This window comes from Monodon monoceros, unplaced genomic scaffold (genome assembly GCF_005190385.1).
Source record: "Monodon monoceros isolate NGI ecotype Baffin Bay Population unplaced genomic scaffold, NGI_Narwhal_1 Super_Scaffold_20, whole genome shotgun sequence".
Classification (NCBI taxonomy): domain Eukaryota; kingdom Metazoa; phylum Chordata; class Mammalia; order Artiodactyla; family Monodontidae; genus Monodon; species Monodon monoceros.
In genome coordinates this window covers 56532791-56557753 of record NW_021703777.1, presented here as the reverse complement: position 1 = coordinate 56557753, position 24963 = coordinate 56532791, and the positions used below count along the sequence as shown (strand labels likewise).

At 36.8% G+C, this 24963-nt stretch overlaps 1 protein-coding gene across 4 annotated transcripts in view; it reads left to right on the top strand.

The window, feature by feature from the left end:
• Positions 1-24963, top strand: part of ADGRL3 (adhesion G protein-coupled receptor L3) — an 865234-nt gene that overhangs the window by 749133 nt on the left and 91138 nt on the right. For all 4 annotated transcript variants that reach the window (XM_029235469.1, XM_029235470.1, XM_029235468.1 and 1 more), the window contains 2 exons: positions 12036-12245; positions 22222-22442. In XM_029235469.1, coding sequence (XP_029091302.1) covers positions 12036-12245; positions 22222-22442 — 431 coding nt within the window. The remainder of the gene's footprint in view (positions 1-12035; positions 12246-22221; positions 22443-24963) is intronic.

Genomic DNA, 24963 nt, shown 5'->3' with positions numbered 1-24963 from the left:
TTATAAAGTTTTCTGAAAATATAATTTTTATTTATTTATTTTTTTTGCTTGGGCCTCTCACTGCCGTGGCCTCTTCCGTTGTGGAGCACAGGCTCCAGACGCGCAGGCTCAGCGGCCATGGCTCACGGGCCCAGCCACTCGGCAGCATGTGGGATCTTCGTGGACCGGGCACGAACCCGCGTCCCCTGTATCGGCAGGTGGACTCTCAACCACTGCGCCACCAGGGAAGCCCGAAAATATAATTTTTTAATTCACTATATGCTTAACTGTCCTCAAAACCTTTGAGCTCTTGATCCTGGGAGTAGTTAACTATCAAGACCCAAATAGTTAATTGAGTTTCTAATAACTGATAATCATCTACCTGTACCTGAAAGAAAGACATTTAGGCCAGTGCTTTGCATCACTGTTCACAGTGACAGCTTCTTTTTATCACAATGCAATTGTCAAATTTGTTTAGTATATTGTCTCTACTCACCCAATTTACCCATGCTTGAGAAAGTATAATCAACCAGCCAAGCAAAAGAAGCAAGCATGAAAACTTTCTCCATCCTAATATTCTAACACTATCCTTAATTGCTTATACTGTTCTTGGTAAGAATTAGTTGATATGTTTACTAACTGTAGTCTATTTGCTCTGGGTTGCAAAATTTTACCCTTTTTTTTTTAACATTCAGACTCTTCTGTGATTGTTTTTCTTTTTTCCTGGCCTATTTCATTCTACTGTGTCTAGTAAATAAAGTAATAAAGGTAGAGAACTATTGAACTCTAGAGGAATTAGGCTAGATTTTCCAGAATAGTTTTGTAGCTTTCTAAGATAGGCAGTAAGATCAACTTGTGTGTAAGATTTTAAAAGCATGTGAACAAAAATATGGCTGAACTAAATCATTTTTCTTACCTTGTTATAGACCATTCAGGGGACTGCCAGTTTCCTTTGTGTATCCCCACAGCATAAGCATTATGGTTTAAAGATCTTCTATGTTTGGTTACTTGCTGATTTAAAAAGCCAATCATGGAACTTTTAAGTTGTTAATTTTGTAAAATTTAATGTTAGCTCAAGCTGTTGACTCGAGGCCTGTGGGATATTTGTCCGCAGGGTTATTATTTGGAAGACCCCTACTCTGTTTAAAATGCAATAAACTTATTCATGAGAATGGAAAAAAGAAAGCCTAATAACCATCATCCCCTTTTTCTTTTTCCTGAATTTGGTATAGCTAAGAAAACCAAATGAATATGAATAATGAAGTAAAAATGAGATATACGTGTGTGTGTACGTGTGTATATATTTATATTTCCATTCTGTTTTATTCAGTACCTGACACACTGTAGGCATCCAATGTTAGGATGAATCTATCAAATTTTATTAGATGTTTTTGGCTTGGTGTAGTTTCTATTTATTTGGTTTTTATAATGTAGTTATGCAAAATTACTTTCTCTGTTAAGCCTAATTCTATTTGTCTCTATTTTAAAACTTTTCTTTCTCATTGTGGTAAATTTATCTTTCCTTACATGCCAAAGGAAATGGCTCTATGAGTAGAATGATATTTAAATACTAATAGTAGGGGCTTCCCTGGTGGCGCAGTGGTTGAGAGTCCGCCTGCCGATGCAGGGGACGCGGGTTCGTGCCCTGGTCCGCGAAGATCCCACATGCCGCAGAGTGGCTGGGCCCGTGAGCCATGGCCGCTGAGCCTGCGCGTCCAGGGCCTGTGCTCCACAACGGGAGAGGCCACAACAGTGAGAGGCCCGCGTACCGAAAAAAAAAAAAGAAAAAATTACAAGTAAATAAAAATAGTAAACATATCTGAGTAATTCAAGTCTGGCATTTCTATGGTTTCCCTTCATTTATACTTCAGCTCCTCTATCCCATTCCATTTCACCTAACCCTTTAAGAAGTACTTTCAAAAATTGTGTGTGTGTGTGTGTGTGTGTGTATGTGTTCTAATGAAAACAATCTTAAACAAAGTTACCCATTTTGTCTGAGAATCAGGAAATTTGCTGAATGATCCCCAGCAAACTTTGTTTTAACAAAACCACTGGATTTAATCATTGTATTTAAAGGATAATCAAGAAATTTTCACCCGTGAACCCTACCTCTGTTTAGTTCTAAGGGGCTTAGTACAATTGAGTCTTCAAAAGAAATATAGGAAAGGATCTGTGGTCCTCTCCACTGTTAGCAGTATTGTTAAGAGCATGGAGTATTTGGCCATCAGTTAGGGTGATCAACCTTTTAGAGAGCCAACCAGGAAACAGCACTACCAGATCAAAAAATATACTTAATATGCAATAAGTAATTATGCACCTATGTGTTATTACTACTTAAAAGTGACAATTAGAAGTATTTAATGCTAATTAATAGTAGTGCTAATAGTGTGAATACCTATAACAATATTTTTTAAATGCTTCTTTCCATCCTCTGATACAGCAAAAGTCTCTATTGAATATTTAAAATTTCAGGCTATATTATCACACATTTTATAAATGTGAAAATTAAATAAGTTAGTACAACAAAGTAATTAAACAGATATGACCTATATTTAATAAAAATAACTATGATACGTTTTTTCTATGTGTATTTTTCATTTTTTTTAAATAAAGTTAAAACTGAATATAGTCAAAAGTAAAATTCACTTTGACCTGAAGTTCTGATTTTATCAAGCCCATATTACATTGATTCCTGGTGTCAATCCAGTAGATGACATCAAAATAAATATCTTCTCAACAAAAGTGTTCAGCATGGAGTACTTAGGATTTTAATTAATAGCTTTACTTTGTAACTTTTTAGACTTGTAGCAATTAGTTCCCAGATCTCCAGAAATGCCCACCCACTTTGTTATGTACAGGCTTGTTTTGGTAAACCAGCTGTTTGTCAATTTGTTCTTTTGCATCTGTGAACTCATCGTATGAGCTGTCCATGTCCAAAATGTTCATGATTTATAAACATTTCCAAGCACATTGGATGTCAGCATAAGCTTAAACACTATCAGGGATAATGGTTTTAGAGCACTGAAATAGTTGTACTTTATGAAGTAAAGACTGGATCCCAAGCAAGTTAAAGTTTTAATAAAGAAATGATAAAGTCCTGTTAACATGACTGTCCTTTTCTGATGACATTTTTTTTTGGAAACAGTCTTAAATCCCCAAAATAAATCATGTTTTTCACTGTAATGATTTTTTTGTTCTAACCTATGCAGAAGTCCATGCAACTCGGGTAGAATAAGTTCATCTTTTTCCAGGTTCCCTATAGCCTCTTCAGAGCTCATCAAACAGTTTTAGAGAAACATATAAATGTGTCTTATTGTAATCTTTTTCTCCATTCTCATCTGTCATATATTTCAAAGTTAGAGAAAGACATTTTTCTTGTCCCACACTTTGGAAATATGATTTTACAGGTCAGTATTTTAACATCTTGTCTATGGCCAGCCCCTGTAATAGCCATCTTGAAGGCACATGTCTCAGGAGACTATCTCCTTCCATTTCTAGAGAGTTAAAAGGCTCATTAAGTACTTCTACACATTTTGAAGAAACTGAAAAGTGACCAAATAATTTCATTATGAAACTTCATTATCGCAGGTAAGCACATCACATTCCTTTCTAGCAGCCTTGTCTACAAGGTGTACAGCACATTTAGTGGGTAAGAACTGTTCATTTTCTTTTGTAAGAAGTTTATAGGCTGAATGGCATTTTCCAAAATTTACATTTGCACTGTCCATCAAATATGCAGATAGATGAGCAAAGTCTAGTTTATATATGGGCAAGGTTATCAACAGTCTTTTGTTTCGTGTCTTCTGAAGTTTAATCAAAACCTTTATGGAAATCAAGAAGACAATTTGAAATTCCATTTTTCAAATCAAAATGTATAAGAGCTGGGGGAAACATTATTTTGTTGCTATGATCCAACACTTCACTTTATATACTTTAGAAAGCATGATCTGACAGAATCAGCTCTACACTGTAAGGAAGCAAAACATTGGTTATCAAAATTTCTCCTTTTGTTCACCCACAGGACATTTCAGTTGCAACCTCTGAATCAGGAAAAGTAACTTTACTCAGGTGCAAAGACAAATAAAGGGAAGAAAGCAATAATACATGTTTATTCTTTTGGAATACTCAGGCTTACTCCACTACCATTAATTTCAACTGAACATTGGTACCTTTTGAGGAGAGGTTTAAAAAAAACATAAAACAAAAAACCCCACTTTTTATCCTACAAAAACTTGCCTGTCTTATCCTAGATTTGTGAGTTTCAGCCTCCATACGCACATTCACAGTCTTCTCATTCCTGGCCCCAAATTCATTTCCACATTTTGTGTAGTATGCTTTGTTTTGGTTATCTCTCTAATCTAACTTCATGTATCCTTTCATGTATCTTTAAAATAACACAGTTGTTTAGCATTCCTTTTCAGTATTGTCATGTTATTATATTATATTGTTCTCAGTTTCATCAATGAACTCTTAGAGAACAGTCAACAATAGTAACAATGTTAAAAATTAATTTAGCAGAATCTTGGTACAAAGCACACAGTTAATCCAAAATCAAAGAGAAATTTAGCATCACAAGGCCCTGAATTTGCATACTTAGGTTTCATCACTCAGAATAATACAACGTCTGATTCTCTACTAGGAACTGCAAATCATGGTTTCCAGCATCAGTAGTCAGGGAAAAGGACAGCAAGAGTCACTAAGGAAGGTGGATGTTCAATGCCACAGACATTTGATACTAAAAATAATGTTGCTTCCAGCCTCTATTTTCTAGACTATCATAAGGATTTTGTACTTTGCTTTCAAACTTCTGAACCCAACCCTGATCTCTGGAATAGTTTCATGTTTGGGAGAGGATTTTCCCAGGATAGAAAAATTTAATGCTAAAACTAAGACATTCCTGAGCAAACCTGGATACTTGGTCACGTTACCATTAATACTATATCTACTGCATTACTAGTTGAATGATCTGGGGTAAATTACTTATCTGTGCTTCAGTTTTTTCATCTGTAAATTGGAAATAATAATAGTATCACATCACAGTGTTTTATAGGACTAAGTGACAACCCTAATAAAAGAGATAAGCACTCCTAAAAGAAACTGATATTTTGAAAGTTATGTGTTAGCTATCATCATCACCATTATCATCACCACTGTATTTAACTCAGAAATGTTAAAGATGAAATTTTCTATCTTCCCAGCTTCATTTTCTACCCTCACCCCAGATATTCCTAAAATCTTTTTCTTATTTACTGCTTGATTACTTCATTTACTTTAAAAATTTCTAATTGGTCAGTAATTGTTTTTTGTTTATCAACTTTACTTTTTAAAAACCTATATCTGTATTTAATTCTCAACTACTGTAAGATACTTAATTTCCACATTTTCTACTATTTCCTTTTCTGTTTCCTCTATTAAGGTAGTTGTGAATCTGGTTCACCAAATATGGTGAGGTTAAAAAATTTTTTTTTCAATTCAAAGCAAGAAAACTTCAAATAACTTAAGAGTATACAGCGCTGTGCTTCTGAAACCAAAGAGATATTCTGAATAAGTTCTCTTGAATTCAAAGGATAGTTGGATATGAATAGTTTTGTGTGCTTTTACTTGCCAGTGGTACTCTCTCAGCAATTAAAGCTTGAAAATATTTGACTGATTTTTTTTTCAACTTGATACAAATTTGGAAATTATTGCTGAGTTATTTTGGCTAACTTACTATAAAAATCATAAGAAATGCAATCATATCATTCTTCTTACTGTGTTACTCAACTTTGACCTTCATCCTATTACTGCAAAAAAAAAATTCTAATTTCCTCAGACCATTGAGCCCTTTATTTCCCCAAGCATTCGTGTGGTGACCTATGTGTTTGATGATCTGTTAGAGCAATGCGAGGAACTTATTTCACAGAGTTCTTGCCATATTTATCAGAAAATAGGCCTTTCATAACCCTACTAGCTTCAGTAAAATTCCTGAGTCAAAGCAACGCCTTATGCTGATGTGATAACATTGGTAGCAAAGTGAGTGCTCCTACATTTGCAAAGAAGAAAAAATAAAACTCATTTAGCTATATTACAAGTATTTCAGAACAAGATATGTTTGAGGCAATTTAAAAATCATATTATTATGCCTTAACAACTCCAACTCAACATTAAAATAATACATTTTAATGCAGAAAGTAAAACAGGTTCTTGAAAATTACTGCCCACAATTAATAATTATTATAGGGTGATTGTTCAAGCAATGTCTGGAAAATGCAACTTTCTAAAATTATAAAAAAACATCCAGAGGGGTTCAGAATTAATTCATATAGTTTGTGTATCTGGAAATATACAATATATCTGGAAATACTTAGGCAGTAAAAATGGAAAACAGTTCAAAATCTATTTCTCCATCTTGTTTGCTGATAAGATGCTTTTTGGACAATAAAGTTAGAAATATCAAGATTTACATAAAGATCTTAGTGTACACAGGTTGAGTTATTTTTAAATCATGAAGCGGAAGTCACATTTCCCTATTCCATGAATTTGGGCTTAGTTTCATTAAATGTACCTATTGGTATATTTGAGGGTTTTATACTGACAGAGTGAGTTTCACAAAACATCATTGTTTAAGCCACCTTTTTTTCCTTCATTGTGGTACTCACCCCTTTTGTGGTATTTGAATTACTCAGTAACCCCACAGTGATAAGACAAAGCAGATTCATTGAGGTGAAAATAAAAGGAAAAATCAGAAACTTTCTGTAGCTTTTACAAAATATCTGGCATTTCATATGTGAATGTAAGCTTCACAGAAAGCCTTAAAAATGAGTATTGTTTTCATAAAAATTTCTTTCTAGTGTGGATAGAGTCAATGAATTGCCTGAAAGTATATTCTGATGAATCATTCTGTCGTTCTGCTTGTAGATTTTCTCTCACAGCTCCCCATCTTCTTTAAGAAATTAATTTCCTTGAAGTTTTTGATTCTTTATTTTTCTAATTTTTATTGGTGTATAACTGACTTACAATATCATGTTAGTTTCAGGTATATGATAAAGTGAATCTGTTTTATCTCTATATGTATGAAGTGTCTGATACTTTAAAGGGTAAGTAGTTGTTAAAGTTGTCCAATTGCAAAATTGGAGCGACAAGGTTAAATCCACATCTTCAGACTCTAATCATACTTACTCTGCAGTCCTCTTACTTCCACACATTTTAAGATATTATGGTGTAACGACCTTCTCATTCTCCAGCTTTAATTTTCTTTATCTTTTACTCAAGATTTTAGAGCAGGTAGTTTATGAACCAAAGAACCCCAAAGGTTGCAATGGGCAGCATGATACAACTTTTAGTTTATAATCTAAATTCATTGCAGAAGGGGGGGGTAATTAAAGAGAGATTCATTTATTCAGTTCACACATTAATTGTGCATCCACTCTATGGGAGGCAGCTTTCTAGGGCCTGGGGATATATTGGTGATTAAACAACTTATTCTCTTGCAGTGTACTTTCTAGTAAAGGCCACAGACGATGAACAAGAAATTTTTTTTTTTTTCTAATTGGAGTACAGTTGATTTACAATGTTGTGTTAGTTTCAGGGATACATTAAAGTGAATCAGTTATACGTATACATATATCCTCTCTTTTTTAGATTCTTTTCCCATATAGGCCATTACACAGTATTGAGTAGAGTTCCTTGTGCTATACAATAGGTTCTAGGCTATGTATTTTATTAATATTTCTTGTTTATGCAGAAAACATAAATAAGATATATTAATAAAATATATAGTCTAGGTAAATGTTAAGAGGAAAAAAAATTCAGGAAAAGCAATAGAGAGAGTGGGTAAATGATGTTTGCAATTTTAGATGAGGTGATTCAGAAAAACTCTGTGAGAAGGTGACATTTGAATGAAGAACTGAAGGAAGTTAGCAAGTAAGTCACACAGCTATTTATTGGAAGAGAATTCCAGACCAAGGGAACATCAAGTACAAAGTCTCTGAGGCTGGAATGTGCTGGATGTATTCAAAGGCTAGAGGAGGCCAACTGGGGTAGAGTGAACTGAATGAAGGGGAGAATAGGAAATGTTTCACAGGAGTGCAGATCTTATAGGACATTGTAGACCTTTGTAAAGACTTTGGTTTTTACTTTTATTGAGGTAGGAGACATTGGATGCCTCCATCAATGAATCTTATTATCTGGCTTGTATTTAAAGAGAATCTCTCCATGTTGTTGAACAGAGAGGAAAGGGGGATGGATGGGGGTCAAAGTAGGGAGATCATTTAGGAGGCTGTTTAAAAAAAAATCAGGTGGGGCTTCCGTGGTGGTGCAGTGGTTGAGAGTCCGCCTGCCGATGCAGGGGACACAGGTTCGTGCCCTGGTCCAGGAGGATCCCACATGCCGCGGAGCAGCTGGGCCCGTGAGCCATGGCCGCTGAGCCTGCGCATCCAGAGCCTGTGCTCCGCAACGGGAGAGGCCACAGCAGTGAGAGGCCAGCATACCGAAAAAAAAAAAAAAAATCAGGTAGCTCTAACCAATTTTGTGCAATTGAGGTGAGGAGCAGCTGTCAGATAGAAGACAGGAGCTACAAGATTTCTTGATGGATTAAGAGTAGTGTGTGAAAAAGAGGAATCAATATGACTCTTAAGTTCTTGGCCAGAACACTTCAAAGAATGAAGTTGCTGTTTACTGAAATGAGGAAAACAGAAGGAAGGGTAGATTTGGGAGTGGGGGGTGGGAGCGGAGGGAGAAACAGGATAAGAAGGGGCTCAGTTTTGAACATGTAATATTTGATATTGATACTTTTTAAAATCCAGTGGGGATTAAATGGATACTAAAACTATACTGATGTAAGAGGGCTCAGCTCTTAGACATTTAGTTTAAGTGGAATAGTGTTATTATAACCATTCAAAAACAAGTATTTATTCATCTTTTTTTTGTGTGTGTGTGCAGTACGCGGGCCTCTGACTGTTGTGGCCTCTCCCGTTGCGGAGCACAGGCTTCGGACGCGCAGGATCAGCGGCCATGGCTCACGCGCCCAGCCGCTCCGCGGCATGTGGGATCTTCCCGGACCGGGGCACGAACCTGCATCCCCTGCATCGGCAGGCGGACTCTCAACCACTGCGCCCCCAGGGAAGCCCTATTCATCATTTTTTATGTGTCAAGCCCAATACTAAGTGCTAGGATATAATAATAAGATATAAGACTAATAAGATCTCAAGTCACATAATGGTATATAGTTCATGTCAGGGGTGATTGAGTTATAGAGTACTCAAAACGTGGAACCTTGGAAATAGGAATACTTGCTGCATTATCACATTGTTAAAACTCTACCTAGGAGGGCTTTCCTGGTGGCGCAGTGGTTGAGAGTCTGCCTGCTGATGCAGGGGATGCAGGTTCGTGCCCCGGTCCGGGAGGATCCCACATGTCGTGGAGCGGCTGGGCCAGTGAGCCATGGCCACTGAGCCTGCACGTCTGGAGCCTGTGCTCTGCAACGGGAGAGGCCGCAACGGGAGAGGCCGCAACAGTGAGAGGCCTGCGTACCGCAAAAAAAAAAAAAAAAAACTATACCTAGGAGTTTTATTCAATTGACCATCCTCTTGAAGGGGGGTTGGTTTTTATCATGGCTTGGCCTCCTGAAAGTTCTGTTATGACAGACTACTATAAAGAAGGCTAAACTCATAGGTCTTGTTCACATTTAATGTTCATTGTTCTTTTTCTTTCATCTTACTGATAAAATTCAAGTGGTGAGTTACATTTGATCACAGTATAATACATATAAGGTAGTTGGTGTTTATGTTTTCTGAACTAGACAGTAATACCCGAAAGATGATTACTAATTAATTGCTAGACTTTTTTATTCTTTCTTTGAGCATTATGTACTTTTTGTAGTTGTTTTGACATTTGGTATTCTTCTTTTAATAACTCTGCATGAGGTTTTTGAAAGACCTACAAAGGCACTGAGTAAAGTCAATACATTTCTAATAATGCAACTACCCAGGAAAAGCTGGAGTTATTTGGTTTCTTTTTTTTCTTTCTTTTTTAGTGTTTTAGGTCTTTAGGATATATTTGAGAATGTATTATACCTGCCATTATGGAAGACTGCTGTGCTGAACGCTGGTGCTTGATACTCAATTACAGCATCTTTCCTTTGAGTCAAAGAAGAGAGCAAATAGCTCTCTGTTCAGGGAACCGGGTAGCACTAACCACTCTCCACCCTCCAATAGTAAAAGTAATTTAAGCTATCAGAGACCCAACACTACTTTAGCAGTGTCCCCTGGAGAACAAAGCAGTTAAAGCAAAATTTCATGTGGTTTTCTTTCATGATTTGAGCTCCTTCCGAGAAATACATCTAGAGTTATGCAGGAATAGTTTGAAACTGTTTCATTGGCAGTGTCCTAGCAGAGTTCTTTATCAGATAACAACTGTGAAGTTGTATCTAGCAATATGCGAAGTGCTGTGATTCAGGTTACAGCATGGTGGCTCACTTGTAAGGAGAATTTCCACATTCAGAATAATCTTTGTATGAAGTTTATATAAAACAGAAAGGTACAAAGTTTGAATAAAAATAAAAATAGAAAACCTGGATATTTATGAATTTTTTAAGGTGATCTAACAATGTGGGAGACAACTAAATGTAGTAACTTCCATCCTAAAACAAAAATCAATGTGTATGATCTATACAGTTGAAAAAGATGTCAATTAGAAACACATATCTTTGTTTTCAACTAAAAAATTTCCCATGCACATGTTATGCTTTCACTACTTATGCATATATCCATAAAAATCAATGTCATTGATTTGTGTCATTTAAATTTTTACATAAATGATCATACTGTATAGATACTTTTGCCACTTGCATTTTTTTAAACGTAATATTAGATTTTTGAGAAGTATCTATGTTTGTGACTATAAATCTAGAACACTGATTTTCTACTCCTCTTTTGAATATCATTCCATAAATATCAACCATTATTTATGTATTCCCCTACTGTTGGAAGTTAGGTCTTTAAGAATTTTCAAGAAACCTAGGAAGAAAAGAGCAATTGACAGTCATAGACAGTTTCTCGATTCTGCTCCAACATGTTGGCACACTGATGTGTTGGGCTACCATACATTCTAAGCTTCACAAAAGTGGTTTCGACGGAGGCAAGCTATCATAGAGTGGAAATGGAGTTTTGAATCTTAGAACAAAGACAGAAATGAGATAGTGGACAAACCAAGGAACATGGCAGGTATGGAACTCACAGGACTGTAACAGAGACACATAATGTAGTTTCAATGCGGATGTTTTCATGAACGTATTTCTTTTTCATGGCTCTACTATCTCTTTGGGGCTGCTATCGGGTATAGTAATTCTGAATACTTATTTTCCATCTGTGTATAACAGGTTCTATTCATGCAAAACCTTTCAGTGATCAAACTTCTTGATCTCCTTAAGCCATTCAATATGAATATAAATCCAGTGACTATCCTCATTCTTTTAGATTTTCCACTAAATAAATGGTACACATATGTGGCTGTCCGTCAGAATTAACTGGGGATCTTTATAAAATTACATACTTTTATGAACTCAACCTTCGAAATTCTGATAAAGGATTTATAGGACAGAGGAATTGTATTTTTTTAATAAAAATTCTTCAGAGATTCAAATAAATTTCAGTTGTGATACCACTTTCCTAAGTGTATAACTTAATTTTTATATAGAGTATTCCCTAGCAAGAGTTGTAAAAATATTAACCTAAAAATGTGATGTGGGGTAGAAAAATGAAAAGCTTTACCTTGAAATCTTTGGCCAGAATTAAGTTGATATGCTTCAACTGAAAACGTACATAGTTGAAAATGTACAACTGAAAATGTACATAGCTAAGAAAGATGCAGACTCTATTGACAAACTGATTTACACCTCACAGAAAAGATAAAATGCTTTACCTGTGGATTAGAAAACCCAAATAATTAAGTTATCTTATTCATTGCATGTGTGGAGGATATTTAGTACATTATTAAAATCATCATAGAACCAGGCCCTTATAAACTTTGTAATTGGTTATGAATAATTGCAACTTATGCCTTTTCTATTGTGTTTCCAGCACAGTGATGCGGTCCATGACCTTCTTCTGGATGTGATCACATGGGTTGGAATTTTGCTGTCCCTTGTTTGTCTCCTGATTTGCATCTTCACATTTTGCTTTTTCCGTGGGCTCCAGAGTGACCGTAACACCATCCATAAGAACCTCTGCATCAGCCTTTTTGTAGCAGAACTGCTCTTCTTGATTGGGATCAACCGAACAGATCAACCAGTAAGCAATTAATTTTGGTATTAGAAAAGAATTTCTCCACTTCCAGCTTTCCAATACACAAAATATTCTTGTTTGAAAGTATCCTCTCTTCCAGTTGTCTAAGATAGTTACTAATTTTGAGATCTTATTCAGTATTCCCTTTTTCATATCCATTGCCATAAAGAAGCAGTGAATATATGGATGTATTAATGTACATTTCTTCAGAAATTCTGTTCAAAAACTTGCCTTTCTAAACAACTGTGTTTCTTCATTAGTATCTTTCTTTAATTTTTTTAATCACAAACCTGAATATTGAGAAAACTTAAATCATTTGGGGAATGGAGGAGTATCTTTTCTAACATGTAATTGTTATTCTTTGAAGTTTATAATATATATTTTTAAAAAAAAAACACTGGAAATTATATTGAAAACTGCATGTCTAACATGAGTTGAGTTTTTTTTAACCTTTTTTTTAACATCTTTATTGGAGTATAATTACTTTACAATGGTGTGTTAGTTCCTGCTTTATAACAAAGTAAATCAGCTATACATATACATATATCCCCATATCTCCTCCTTCTTGCATCTCCCTCCCACCCTCCCTATCCCACCCCTCTAGGTGGTCACAAAGCACTGAGCTGATCTCCTTGTGATATGTGGCTGCTTCCCACTAGCTATCTATTTTACATTTGGTAGTATATGTAAGTCCATGCCACTTTCTCACTTCGTCCCAGATTACCCTTCCCCCTCCCTGTGTCCTCAAGTCCATTCTCTACATCTGCATCTTTATTCCTGTCCTACCCCTAGGTTATTCAGAAGCTTTTTTTTTTTTTAGATTCCATATACATGTGTTAACATATGGTATTTGTTTTTCTCTTTCTGACTTACTTCACTCTGTATGACAGACTCTAGGTCCATCCACCTCATTAAAAATAACTCAATTTCATTTCTTTTTATGGCTGAGTAATATTCCATTTTATATATGTGCCACATCTTCTTTATCCATTCATCTATCAAGGGACACTTAGGTTGTTTCCATGTCCTGTCTATTGTAAATACAGCTGCAATGAGCATGACACTTTTTGAATTACGGTTTTCTCAGGGTATATGCCAGTAGGGGGATTGCTGGGTCACATGGTAGTTCTATTTTTAGTTTTTTTAAGGAATTTCCATACTGTTCTCCATAGTGGTTGTATCAATTTACATTCCCACCATTAGTGCAAGAGGGTTCCCTTTCCTCCACACCCTCTCCAACATTTATTATTTCTAGATGTTTTGGTGATGGCCATTCTGACTGCTGTGAGGTGATACCTAATTGTAGTTTTGATTTGCATTTCTCTAATGATCAGTGATGGTGAGCATCCTTTCATGTGTTTGTTGGCAATCTGTATATCTTCTTTGCAGATACGTCTATTTAGGTCTTTTGCCCATTTTTGGATTGGGTTGTTAGTTTTTGGGGTTTTTTTCCTTTTTTTTGCGGTACGCAGGCCTCTCACTGATGTGGCCTCTCCCGTTGCGGAGCACAGGCTCCGGGCGTGCAGGGTCAGCGGCCATGGCTCACGGGCCCAGCCGCTCTGTGGCATGTGGGATCTTTCCAGACTGGGGCACGAACCCGTGTCCCCTGCATCAGCAGGCGGACTCCCAACCACTGCGCCACCAGGGAAGCCCTGTTTGTTTTTTTGATATTGAGATGCATGAGCTGCTTGTATATTTGGAGATTAATCCTTTGTCAGTTGCTTCATTTGCAAATATTTTCTCCCATTCTAAAGGTTGTCTTTTCGTCTTGCTTATGGTTTCCTTTGCTGTGCAAAAGCTTTTAAGTTTCATTAGGTCACATTTGTTTATTTTTGTTTTTTATTTCCATTTCTCTAGGAGGTTGGTCAAAAAGGATCTTGCTGTGATTTATGTCATAGAGTGATTTGCCTATGTTTTCCTCTAAGAGTTTTATAGCGTCTGACCTTACGTTCAGGTTTTTAATCCATTTTGAGTTTATTTTTGTGTATGGTGTTACAGAATGTTCTAATTTCATTCTTTTACATGTAGCAGTCCAGTTTTCCCAGCACCACTTATTGAAGAGGCTGTCTTTTCTCCATTGTATATTCTTGCCTCCTTTATCAAAAATAAGCTGACCATATGTGCATGGGTTTATCTCTGGGATTTCTATCCTGTTCTATTGGCCTATATTTCTATTTTTGTGCCCATACTGTACAGTCTTGATTACTGTAGCTTCATAGTATAGTCTGAAGTCCAGGAGCCTGATTCCTCCAGCTCTGTTTTTCTTTCTCAAAATTGCTTTGGCTATTTGGGGTCTTTTGTGTTTCCATACAAATTGTGAAATTTTTGTTCTAGTTCTGTGAAAAGTGCCATTAGTACTTTGATAGGGATTGCATTGAATCTGTAGATTGCTTTGGGTAGTAGAGTCATTTTCACAATGTTGACTCTTCCAATCCAAGAACATGGTATATCTCTCCATCTCTTTGTATCATCTTCAATTTCTTTCATCAGTGTCTCATAGTTTTCTGCATAGAGGTCTTTTGTCTCCTTAGGTAGGTTTATTCCTAGGTATTTTATTCTTTTTATTGCAGTGGTAAATTAGAGTGTTTCCTTAATTTCTCATGAGATTTTTCATTATTAGTGTATAGGAGTGCACGAGATTTCTGTGCATTAATTTTGTAACCTGCTACTTTACCAAATTCATTGATTAGCTCTAGTAGTTTTCTGGTATCATCTTTAGGATTCTCTATGAATAGGATTTTGTCATCTGCAAACAGTGACAGCTTTACTTCTTCTTTTCTGATTTGGATTCCTTTTATTTCTTTTTCTTCTCTGATAGCTGCGGCTAAAACTTCCAAAACTATGTTGAATAATAGTGGTGAGAGTGGACAACCTTGTCTTGTTCCTGATCTTACTGGAAATGGTTTCAATTTTTCACCATTGAAAACAATGTTTGCTGTGGGTTTGTCATATATGGCCTTAATTATGTTGTGGTAGGTTCCCTCTATGCCTACTTTCTGGAGAGTTTTTATCATAAGTGGGCTTTCAATTTTGTCATAAGCTTTTTCTCCATCTATTGAGATGATCATATGGTTTTTCCCTTCAATTTGTTAATATGGTTTATCACACTGATTGATTTGCTAATATTGAAGACTCCTTGTGTTCCTGGTATAAACCCCACTTGATCATGGTGTAGAACACTTTAATATACTGCTGGATTCTGTTTGCTAGTATTTTGTTGAGGATTTTTGCATCCACGTTCATCAGTGATATTGGCCTGTAGTTTTCTTTGTTTGTGACATCTTTGTTTGGTTTTGGTATCAGGGTGACGGTGGCCTCATAGAATGTGTTTGAGAGTGTTCCTCCCTCTGCTATATTTTGGAAGAGTTTGAGAATGATAGGTGTTAGCTCTTCTCTAAATGTTTGATAGAATTTGCCTGTGAAGCCATCTGGTCCTGGGCTTTTGTTTGTTGGAAGATTTTTAATCACAGTCTCAATTTCAGTGCTTGTGATTGGTCTGTTTATACTATCTATCTCTTCCTGGTTCAGTCTCAGAAGGTTGTGCTTTTCTCAGAATTTGTCCATTTCTTCCAGGTTGTCCATTTTATTGGCATATAGTTTCTTGTAGTAATCTCTCATGATCTTTTGTATTTCTGCAGTGTCAGTTGCTACTTCTCCTTTTTCATTTCTAATTCTATTGATTTGAGTCTTCTCCCTTTTTTCTTGATGAGTCTGGTTAATGGTTTATCAATTTTGTTTATCTTCTCAAAGAACCAGCTTTTAGTTTTATTGATCTTTGCTACTGTTCCCTTCATTTCTTATTCACTTATTTCTGATCTGATTTTATGATTTCTTTCCTACTGCTAACGTTGGGGTCTTTTTGTTCTTTCTCTAATTGCTTTACGTGTAAGTTTAGTTTGTTTATTTGAGATGTTTCCTGGTTATTGAGGTAGGATTGTATTGCTATAAACTTCCTTCTTAGAACTGCTTTTGCTGCATCCCATAGGTTCTGGGTCATTGTGTTTTCATTGTCATTGTTTCTAGGTATTTTTTGATTTCCTCTTTGATTTCTTCAGTGATCTCTTGGTTATTAAGTAGTGTATTGTTTAGCCTCCATGTGTTTGTATTTTTTATAGATTTTTTTCCTGTAATTGATATATAGTCTCATAGCTTTGTGGTCAGAAAAGATACTTGATACGATTTCAATTTTCTTAAATTTACCAAAGCTTTTTTGTGATCCAAGATATGATCTATCCTGGAGAATGTCCCATGAGCATTTGAGAAGAAAGTGTATTCTGTTGTTTTTGTGTGAAATGTCCTATAAATATCAATTAAGTCCATCTTGTTTAATATATCATTTAGAGCTTGTGTTTCCTTATTTATTTTCATTTTGGATGATCTGTCCATAGGTAAAAGTGGAGTGTTAAAGTCCCGTACTATGATTGTGTTACTGTTGATTTCCCCTTTTATGGCTGTTAGCATTTGCCTTATTTATTGAGGTGCTCCTCTGTTGGGTGCAAAAATATTTATAATTGTTATATCTTCTTCTTGGATTGATCCTTTGATCATTATGTAGTATCCTTCTTTGTCTCTTGTAATAGTCTTTGTTTTAAAGTCTATTTTTTCGGATATGAGAATTGCTATTCCAGCTTTCTTTTGATTTCCATTTGCATGGAATATCTTTTTCCATCCCTCACTTTCAGTCGCTAAGTGTCCCTAGGTCTAAAGTGGGTGTCTTGTAGACAGCATATATATTGGTCTTGCTTTTGTATCCATTCAGCCAGTCTATGTTTTTTGGTTGGAGCATTTAATCCATTTACATTTAAGTTAATTATTGATATGTATGTCCTATTACCATTTTCTTAATTATTTTGTGTTTATTATTGTAGGTCCTTTCCTTCTCTTGCATTTCCCACCTAGAGAAGTTCCTTTAGCATTTGTTGGTGGTTTAGTGGTGCTGAATTCTCTTAGCTTTTGCTTGTCTGTAAAGGTTATAATTTCTCCATTGACTCTGAATGAGATCAGATGGGTACAGTAATCTTGGTTGTAGGTTTTTCCCTTTTATCACTTTAAATATATCCTGCCACTCCCTTCTGGATTGCAGAGTTTCAGCTGTTAACCTTATGGGAATTCCCTTGTATGTTATTTGTTGTTTTTCCCTTGCTGCTTTTAATATTTTTTCTTTGTATTTAATTTTTGATAGTTTGATTAATATGGGTCTTGGCTTGTTTCTCTTTGGGTTTATCATGTATGGGACTCTCTGCACTTCCTGGCATTGACTGACTATTTCATTTCCCATATTAAGGAAGTTTTCAACTATAATCTCTTCAAATATTTTCTCAGTCCCTTTCTTTTTCTCTTCTTCTTCTGGGACCCCTAAAATTTGAATGTTGGTGCATTTAATGTTGTCCCAGAGTTGTCTAAGACTGTCCTTAATTCTGTTCATTCTTTTCTCTTTATTCTGGTCTGCAGTAGTTATTTCCACTATTTTATCTTCCAGGGTGCTTATCAGTTCTTCTGCCTCAGTTATAATGCTATTGATTCCTTCTAGAGAATTTTTAATTTCATTTATTGTGTTGTTGATCATTGTTTGTTTGCCCTTTAGTTCTTTTAGGTCCTGCTTAAATGTTTCTTGTATTTTCTCCATTCTTTTTCCAAGATTTAGGATCATTTTTACTAGCATTACTCTGAATTCTTTTTCAAGTAGACTGCCTATTTCCTCTTCATTTGTTTGGTCTGGTGAGTTTTTACCTTGCCTCTTTATCTGCTGCATATTTCTCTGTCTCCTCATTTTGCTTAATTAATGTGTTTGGGGTCTCCTTTGTGCAGACTGCAGGTTCGTAGTTCCTGTTATTTTTGGTGTCTGCCCCCAGTGGGCTGGGTTAGTTCAGTGGGTTGTGTAGACTTCCTGTTGGAGGGGACTAGTGCCTGTGTCCTAGTGGATGAGGCTGGATCTTGTCTTTCTGATGGGCAGAACCTCATCTGGTGGTGTGTTTTGGGGTGTCTGTGACCTTATGATTTTCGGCAGCCTCTCTGCTAATGTGTGGGGTTGTGTTGCTAGTTGTTTGGCATAGAGTGTCCAGCACTGTAGCTTGCTGGCTGTTGAGTGGATCTGGGTCTTAGCATTGAGATAGAGATCTCTGGGAGATTTTTGCCTTTTGATATTACATGGAGCCGGGAAGTCTCTGGTGGACCAATGTGCTGAAGTCAGCTCTTCCACCTCAGAGGCACAGGTCTGACACCCGGCCAGAGCACCAAGACCCTGTCAGCCACACGACTCAAAAGAAAAGGGAGGGAAATAAATAAATAAAATAAAATAAAATAACGTTATTAAAATAAAAATAATTATTAAAAATAAAAAAATTAAAAGGTAATAAAAAAAAGAAAGAAAGAAGGAAGAGAGCAACCAAACCAAAAAACAAATCCACCAGTGATAACAAGCACTAAAAACTATACTTAAAAAAAGAAAAAGAAAAACAAACAATAAACAAAAAAACGGACAGATGGAACCCTAGGACAAATGGTAAAAGCAAAGCTGTACAGACAATATCACACAAAGAAGCATACACATACACACTCACAAAAAGAGAAAAAGGAAAAAAAAATCTATATATTAAAAAAAGGAAGAAAGCAACCAAATCAATAAACAAATCTACCAATAATAATAAACTCTAAATACTAAACTAAGATAAACATAAAACCAGAAACAAATTAGATGCAGAAAGCAAACCCCAAGTCTACAGTTGCTCCCAAAGTCCACTGCCTCAGTTTTGTGATGATTCGTTGTCTATTCACGTATTCCACAGATGCAGGGTACATCAAGTTGATTGTGAAGATTTAATCTGCTTCTCCTGAGGCTGCTGGGAGAGATTTCCTTTTCTCTTCTTTGTTCGCACAGCTCCTGGGGTTCAGCTTTGGATTTGGCCCCGCCTCTGCATATAAGTTGCCTGAGGGCGTCTGTTCTTAGCACCCACAGGACGGGGTTAAAGGAGCAGCTGATTAGGGGGCTCTGGCTCACTCAGGCTGGGCAGAGCAGAGGTACGGAATGTGGGGTGAGCCTGAGGTGACAGAGCCTGGAGTGATGTTGCAACAGCCTGAGGCATGCCATGTGTTCTCCTGGGGAAGTTTTCCCTGTTTCACGGGACTCTGGCAGTGGCTTCCGGGAGGGGAGGTGTGGATAGTGACCTGTTCTTGCACATAGGCTTCTTGATGGCTGCAGGAGCAGCCTTTGTGTTGCATGCCCATCTCTGGGATCCCTGCTGGTAGCTGCAGCTCACGACAGTCTCTGGAGCTCGTTTAAGTGGTGCTCTGAATCCCCTCTCCTTGAGCACCCTGAAACAATGGTCTCTTGCCTCTTAGGCAGTTCCAAACTTTTTCCCGGACTCCCTCCAGCCTAGGTGTGGTGCACTAGCCCCCTTCAGGCCCTGTTCATGCAGCCAACCCCAGTCCTCTCCCTGGGATCTGACCTGCGAAGCCCGAGGCTCAGCTCCCAGCCCCCACCCACCGCAGCGGGTGAGCAGACAAGCCTCTCAGGCTGGTGAGTGCTGGTCGGCAGCAATCCTCTGTGCAGGAATCTCTCCGCTTTGCCCTCCGCACCCCTGTTGCTGTGCTCTCCTCCACGGCTCCGAAGCTTCCCCCCTCCACCACCCACAGTCTCCGCCCGCGAAGGGGCTTCCTAGTGTGTGGAAACTTTTCCTCCTTCACTGCTCCCTCCCAGAGGTGCAGGTCCTATCCCTATTTTTTTGTCTCTGTTTTTTCTTTTTTCTTTTACCCTACCCAGGTATGTGGGAAGTTTCTTGCCTTGTGGGAAGTCTGAGTTCTTCTGCCAGCATTCAGTAGGTATTCTGTAGGAGTTGTTCCACATGTAGATCTATTTCTGCTGTATTTGTGGGGAGGAAGGTGATCTCCACGTCTTACTCCTCCGCCATCTTGAAAGTCTCCTAACATGAGTCTTTCTAATTGACCTATTTTGGAAAATAGTTCAAACTCAATGTCATTTTTATAATTTATATACTCTTCCCAAATTTTGTTTTACACTTTATATTTTCTTAAATTCTGTTTACATCTTTAAGTGCTAACTTTGTACTTTATACTTTACTACTAACCACGTTTAGCCATATCAAGAAAGGAAGGGAAGGAGGGAGAGAGATGGGGAGAGAAGGAGGGAGGGAGTGAGGGAGGAAAGGAAGGAGGGAAGGAAAGAAATAGGAAAAAATGAATAGCACTAGCCAACTGTTCTTGATAAACCCAAACAGAAAATATGATCAACAGACAATATCTAATATAGTAAACAGACTTTATGCACATTTGTAATTTTTGTGAGGCCCTTTCTACTAACTTAAGATTTATGCACATAACGCAAGTTGGTTCTCATGAGTAAAACTGCAAATGAAAATTTTCATTTTTTAGAAGACTTGTAGGCATAATAATTCATTCATTTAATGCTGTTCTCTGGTATGTGTCCATATGTATACAGTATGTTACAATGAAAATGCAGTTGGATTCATGTTTGTGATTACACATTCATGATTAATGGCTGTGAAGGGTACAATTATGGTGATTATACTTTTAACTGGTTATCATATACAAATGTGACAGTTTTTCCCATAAATGCATACAGATGAATAAGCAATCAAAGTGCACATTCTTTCTCCAAAAACGTAAAGCCTTCTGATAACAAAAATTAATAGTTGAAGTTCTAACTCTACAAAGCAAGAAATGGAAAACGATGTTATTTCCCAAGAAGAAATCATTTCATTCTCTTTTTAACCTGCAATTCAAATGCTCTGTGATTTCTTTTCATTTAGAAACCTTATTCTTATTTTTGCTTCTTGATGTTACATATGGTATGATAAACTTCTCCAAGTGTTGCATACTGCACAAAACTTCTGACATGTAGCATAAAGGACAATGATTGATATCAAAAATTTGGGTTGAGTGCAGCTCAGCCCAACTTGTCTTTACTCTTATTGCTGTATATGTGTTCTCTTCCTTCCTGTTATGTGGCAGTCAGGCTCTACTTTCTCTTTCTAGCCCCTTTGACACTTGACTGCCTCATCTCCCCTTCATCATCATCTCTCTAATCCAAGGAAATAGACCTGCCCTTTGTCTCATTTCTCAAGGATCATACTCATCATTGAATCCATACTAATGAGTTAATTTCTATAAATTTGTTGCCTTTTCTAGTAGGAACTGTAGATTTTAGTTAAGACTTCTTATAAAAAATGAAGGCCTCCCCTCCAAAGGAGTGAGAATTTCAGGAACTGACATAAGATAGTTAATATATGGTCAGCTGAAACTTATAGTACCTTAGAAAATATGCCAAAGTAAGGGCTAGCTGCCTTTTGTGACCAAGCTTGTATAGCCCAACATTTAGTAAAATAACAAAAAATGAGAGAATGAAAGCACTTCTGGAACACTTTATTTTAACCAGATCTACATTTACACCTATGCAGTACAAACTTCCCAATGTCATCTTAAATCCTTTCTGAAACAAGGCAAGGAAGAAATAAACAATAAATAATAATGAATTAATAATCTCATTATAAAACACTTTAATTATTATATTTTTTTATTTTAAGAGCTTTTATTCTCCTTGATTTTAGTGTTTCTCTTTCACTTACATTGAACTTACTATGTTAATAAACACAGGATTATGACCAAGAAAAAAATTCATGAGATCTATTTTAAAACCTTTAGACTAATCTCAGTAATAATTATCAATAGGATCTTATTAGAACTTTTCCCTATATGTTATACTTTTTTCTTATTATAATGCTCTGCTGCCATCCATAGCCATTATTAATAAAATGTTAAATAGAGTTTTCACAGATAAGTTATATTTAATTAGGTTTTAATGTCTGAATTTTAAGAATCTTATCTCAATTATTTTTTTGCAGACCTATCTTATTATTGCAGTCTTGATAAATATTTATTTTAATTTTATGGCAGTTGGTATTTCATTTGGTAGTTATCTGACTGACTCATTTGTTCCTTTCCCTAGATTGCCTGTGCCGTTTTTGCTGCTCTCTTACATTTCTTCTTCTTGGCCGCCTTCACGTGGATGTTCCTGGAGGGAGTGCAGCTCTATATCATGCTGGTGGAGGTTTTTGAGAGTGAACATTCACGAAGGAAATACTTTTACCTGGTCGGCTATGGGATGCCTGCGCTCATTGTGGCTGTGTCAGCTGCAGTAGACTATAGGAGTTATGGAACAGATAAAGTGTGAGTTTACGTTTTCTTTCCTTTCTTTCCTCTTTTAAAATCTAGTTGAAATTGAAACTTTGCATTTTCTCAGAAGCTAAGGCTTTATATCACTTCACAGCAATAAACAACAGAACTGTAGAAGCAAATGGAGATAATTCAATTCATGGGTTGTACTTTTGTTATGATGTAAAGAGAGAAAAGATATTCCTGAGATTGAACATCTACATCACAACCTTGAGTAATTATAAAAGAATGATACTTTTAATATCTTTCAGAGCATTGAGACATTTGTCAAATGAAGAGCTAGCTGTATTAAAGATGTGTATTCAGAGGACAGTGTAGTCCCTGACTTTAATGGCTTCTCTTCTTCCTGACATGTCAATTCTAATCACTAGAAAGTAACTTATATCATTAACAGAAAGATAGATAGAGCATATGAGCAGGGGCAGCTTGTGTTTTCCTTTTTTCCCCTAGGTGGCTATTGGGGTACAGTGATGAACTTTATTTTCAACATACCTTCAAATTGGTGAAACATACCCATAGAGATGATCAGCATACTTATGGAAAGAAATTCAGTGAAAAATATTTCAGTAATCCACATCAATATAATAGTTAGGATCCTGAGAATGAATGAGTTTCAACAGAAAAAGTTTAGAGAGAAGACCAAAATAGATCTCTGATGAATACTCATATTTAGAACATAGATTGAGGAGGGAGAATAAAAATAAAGAAAGAAAAGAGATGACCAGAGCCTTAAAAGAGAACCATGGGGAAAGTGAGAAGAAAGTTTCAAGGTGGTATTCTCTGTCCATTTATCCTTTGCAACAACTATTTTGGCAAAGTGCTGGAAGCAGAAGCCAAATTGGAAAGTGTGAAGAGATAAGTCAGTGGCAATGAAGTAGAGTGTTCAAGTGTTATCTACAGCCTGAAAAAGTTTGATTGAGAAATAGTGAAAATATTAATTCATGGTAACAGTAATGGAGAATGATTTTTAAAAATGAAGTCCCAAAATATCTAGGGTGGGAAGAATCAAGTTGGTAAGAGGAGATTAGTAGAGAGAAAGTATCTTATGCCTCATTTGTATTAAATATATATATAGGCTGAATGAAAAGAAAAGGTCCTAGAGGGATAGAAAGACATAAGATTAGACATAAGATGAGAAAAATGTTGATTTAGTACTGAAAGTGGCCTTAGAATTCACCTAGTCCAAGGTATTATTATTATTATTATTTTTTTTTTTTGCGGTATCCGGGCCTCTCACTGTTGTGGCCTCTCCCGTTGCGGAGCACAGGCTCCGGATGCGCAGGCTCAGCGGCCATGGCTCACGGGCCCAGCAGCTCCACGGCATGTGGGATCTTCCCGGACCGGGGCACGAACCCGTGTCCCCTGCATCGGCAGGCGGACTCTCAACCACTGCACCACCAGGGAAGCCCCAAGGCATTATTTTTATAGATGAAAAAAAATCAAGAACCAGATAAATTAATTGCCTTGTCCATGGTGATGGAGCTAGATGGTGGCAGACATGTGATGAAATAAGTCAGGCTTATTTCCACTAAAACTAGGATGTTTTTGAAACAGTCAGATGACCCCTGTCTTCTGAGGTATGAAGGAAATAACAGAAAAGATAAATTTGGAAGTGGAGGAATTTTTCCATCAAATAGGAGATGCTGATTTTTGAGTGAATAGGTGAGGTCACACTGAGAGGACAGATTTGAAAAGCCCTGAAATGAGCACTATGGAAAATGTGTTAAGGAGCCAATTAGACATTAATAAAACGATTTCCAAGCAGTAGTGTAGGCTCAGATGAGGTTAGACAACATCAATTGTACAGAAGTTAGTAAGCCAAATTTCATGACTTTTCACCAGCAGTCAGCAGCCTGAATATGCTGGCAATAAAGCAGCTCGTTTTCCAGAAGAGAAGATTCAGAAGGAGGGAACCAAAAGAGGACTCCAGAGTTATAGGGAGCATAGTTAAAATAGAATATACGTTGGTGTAGAAGCACCAACAATACGATTAAAAGAAGACCATCTCGGGCTTTCCTGGTGGCGCAGTGGTTGAGAGTCCGCCTGCTGATGCAGGGGACACGGGTTCGTGCTCTGGTCCAGGAAGATCCCACATGTCGCGGAACGGCTGGGCCTGTGAGCCATGGCCACTGAGCCTGCGCGTCCGGACCCTGTGCTCCGCAACGGGAGAGACCACAACAGTGAGAGGTCCGCGTACCGCAAAAAAAAAAAAAAAAAAAAAAAAAGACCACATTGCTTCTGTTTAATTTTTTTTCTTGAGTACAGTGACAAGCTACATAAAACAATTTGTCTAAATGTAACTAATAGTAATTAGTTTTTAATCTAACATTTGTGAATTGTGGTGGAATCTGAGGTCATTTTGTGTATCCCAGTGGCAATCATGGACCAGATTAGGATTAGGTAAAAATATTGCCTGTATTTGCTCCTAAAGACATTTTAGGGGAGGGGGATTAGATCATAGAATTTAATAAAAAACACCTTTATTGATATAATTTGCATACCATAAAATTCACTC